The following is a 2,464-nucleotide window of genomic DNA, read 5'->3' as shown; positions in this document are numbered from 1 at the left end:
GGAGTGGCAGAGCAGGGCGGGTTCTCCTCACAAGAATCTAGGACGTCAAGCCCGCCACCTGCTCAGAGGCTTAAATTTCTCTGCAAGGGCCCTTGGCTAAATTAGGTAATGGGCTAGGATTCTGGGAGGGGGTGGCGCACTGACCCCAGGATCTGATTGGCCAGGGCATCGGTCCTGGGGAGCAGGGAGGTGGGAGGAGAGGGTGCCCCTACAAATCTGAGGGGCTAGAGCGGGCCAGGGCATCTTTGGGTGGTGGAGTACGGAGAAGGTGACCTAGAGTGGGAGTCCAGGTTGACCTGCAAAATGGTAAGCACCAGAAGGGACTTCCTCTCTGCCCTCACTGGAGCTCTTCTGGGCATCTTTCAGATCTGGGTTCTTGGTGGGGCAGTCACTTGGATGTTTGAAGATGGAATCTGAAGGCTCCTGGAATGCCGGTGTCTGGGAGGAAGGCTGGAAGAGGGCCTTGGACTTGTTTTGGAAGGGGAGGGCTGTGAGGACGTTCCAGGGGCCCATCCTCCAGGCTTGCTGGTTCCCTGAGATCTTCTGAGGCTTCTAGCAGTGTGGATCAGGGGATCGTGAATGGGCCTTAGCTTGTCTCCCTCGTGGTGGAGAGGGGGTTATCCAGCAAGGCAGTGAGTGGTGGTGGGGGGATGGGTTGGAAGCCTTGCTAAAGCCCTCCTCTGGAAGACAGGAGGCCTGCTCAGGAGCAGGACCCCCAGAGCTCCAAGGGGCCAAAGATGACAGAGCAGGGTTAGAGAGATGTCAGCCTCCCTGAGAGGGGCTGGGATTTGAGGCTGTGCTTCTCCTCCAAGAGCCCTCCCCACTTCTCTTCAAGGAGTAACTGGACCCGCAGGGCAGCTGCTGTTGCCCATGCCTTACTAAAAATAGTCTGCCCTTCTGGCTCAGGACTGGGGAGGGGGAGGGGAGGAGGGAGACAGGGAGGACAGGCGGCTGCCAGCCAGCCAAAGGACTCCTAGGATGCTTCAGCACTCCCTCACCACCAGCCTCAGTCCAAAGCCCCAGCTGGGTGTCTGGGCTTGGATGTGACCGGAACTCTCCAGAGCCATCTGTCACCCCCACAAGGCCCACATCCCACTCTGCCCAGCACCGAGTGGTATTTACTCTGATGACTGAGTCATCCGAAGGAAGCTTACACCCTCTGTCTCTGCAAGTTCTGAGGGAGGGAATGTGCCTGATTCCTTGGTGGTACCAGTGCCTGGTCTATGGCCTGACCCTTGGTCAGTAATCAGTAACTTTCTGTCACATTATTATTTGTGTGACCGCAAACATTTATTAGCACCTATTAAAGTACCGGGCTTCCCTGGTGGCTCAGAAGTTAAAGTGTCTGCCTGCAATGCGGGAGATCCGGATTCGATCCCTGGGTTGAGAAGATCCCCTGGAGAAGGAAATGGCAACCCACTCCAGTGTTCTTGCTTGGAGAATCCCATGGAGAGAGGAGCATGGTAGGCTACAGTCCATGGGGCCGCAAATAGTAGGACACGACTGAGTGACTTCACTATTAAAGTACCAAGTGTGATGAGCAGGTAGGGGAAACTGGAAAACCATGCTGGAATCGTGCTGGCACTTTACAAAGCCTTCTTTCTCACTGGGCTGATTCCAGCTGATCCCGGAAAAGCTGCTGAGAAGAGATGAGGGAATGAGGTACATTTAATGACTCGCGGAAGGTCATGGGGATGGAGGTCCTGACTTGATCTCCGATAGACAAGCGAGACATAATCCCCAGTTCTTCAAAAGTGGAGCTGGGTGCTGTGGGGGCATGCCCAGAGTGGGGCAACTGGAAGCTGTTGCTCTGCAGGGACTTAGAGGGCACGTACAGAAATGGGGGTGCAGGAGAACGGGGTGAAGGCAGGAATGTACTCCGGGCTGTCCCTTCGACTCTTTGATGGCCCGTGTCTTCTGCAGACGACGGACCAGCAGGCTGAGGCCCGGTCCTACCTCAGCGAGGAGATGATCGCTGGTGAGTGGGGGTGGGCGGGCTGGCTGCTGGGAGGCGGGGTGCCGGGGAACCTGGAGTCTGGGCAGGCGGGGAGACAGTATGTGGATGTGAGGCTGACAGTCTCGCCAGGCTCACTTCAGCCCTCTGCCCTCCTCGCCCTGGCAGAGTTCAAGGCCGCCTTTGACATGTTCGACGCGGACGGCGGCGGGGACATCAGCGTCAAGGAGCTGGGCACCGTGATGAGGATGCTGGGCCAGACACCCACCAAAGAGGAGCTGGACGCCATCATCGAGGAGGTGGATGAGGATGGTGAGCCGGCGGCCCTCGGGGGTGGGGGCGTGGCAGCCAGGGCTCGGGCCCACTTACCACCCGCTCCCCTCAGGCAGCGGCACCATCGACTTCGAGGAGTTCTTGGTCATGATGGTGCGCCAGATGAAAGAGGACGCCAAGGGCAAGACCGAGGAGGAGCTGGCTGAGTGTTTCCGCATCTTCGACAGGTGCGTCGGA

The 2,464-nt window shown here is 58.0% G+C and overlaps 1 protein-coding gene across 1 annotated transcript in view; it reads left to right on the top strand.

Moving 5' to 3' along the window:
* Positions 1-197: 197 nt before the first annotated feature.
* TNNC2 (troponin C type 2 (fast)) overlaps positions 198-2,464 on the top strand; it is a 3,038-nt gene continuing 771 nt past the window's right edge. The window contains exons 1-4 of the mRNA XM_010835031.1: positions 198-306; positions 1,924-1,978; positions 2,123-2,266; positions 2,340-2,454. Of these exons, the coding sequence (XP_010833333.1) occupies positions 304-306; positions 1,924-1,978; positions 2,123-2,266; positions 2,340-2,454 (317 nt within the window). The 5' untranslated portion in view covers positions 198-303. The remainder of the gene's footprint in view (positions 307-1,923; positions 1,979-2,122; positions 2,267-2,339; positions 2,455-2,464) is intronic.

This window comes from Bison bison, unplaced genomic scaffold (assembly GCF_000754665.1).
Source record: "Bison bison bison isolate TAMUID 2011002044 unplaced genomic scaffold, Bison_UMD1.0 scf7180017864038, whole genome shotgun sequence".
NCBI classification, from domain to species: Eukaryota; Metazoa; Chordata; class Mammalia; order Artiodactyla; family Bovidae; genus Bison; species Bison bison.
Note: the sequence above shows the minus strand (reverse complement) of the source record. Positions and strands in the feature narration are given on the sequence as shown.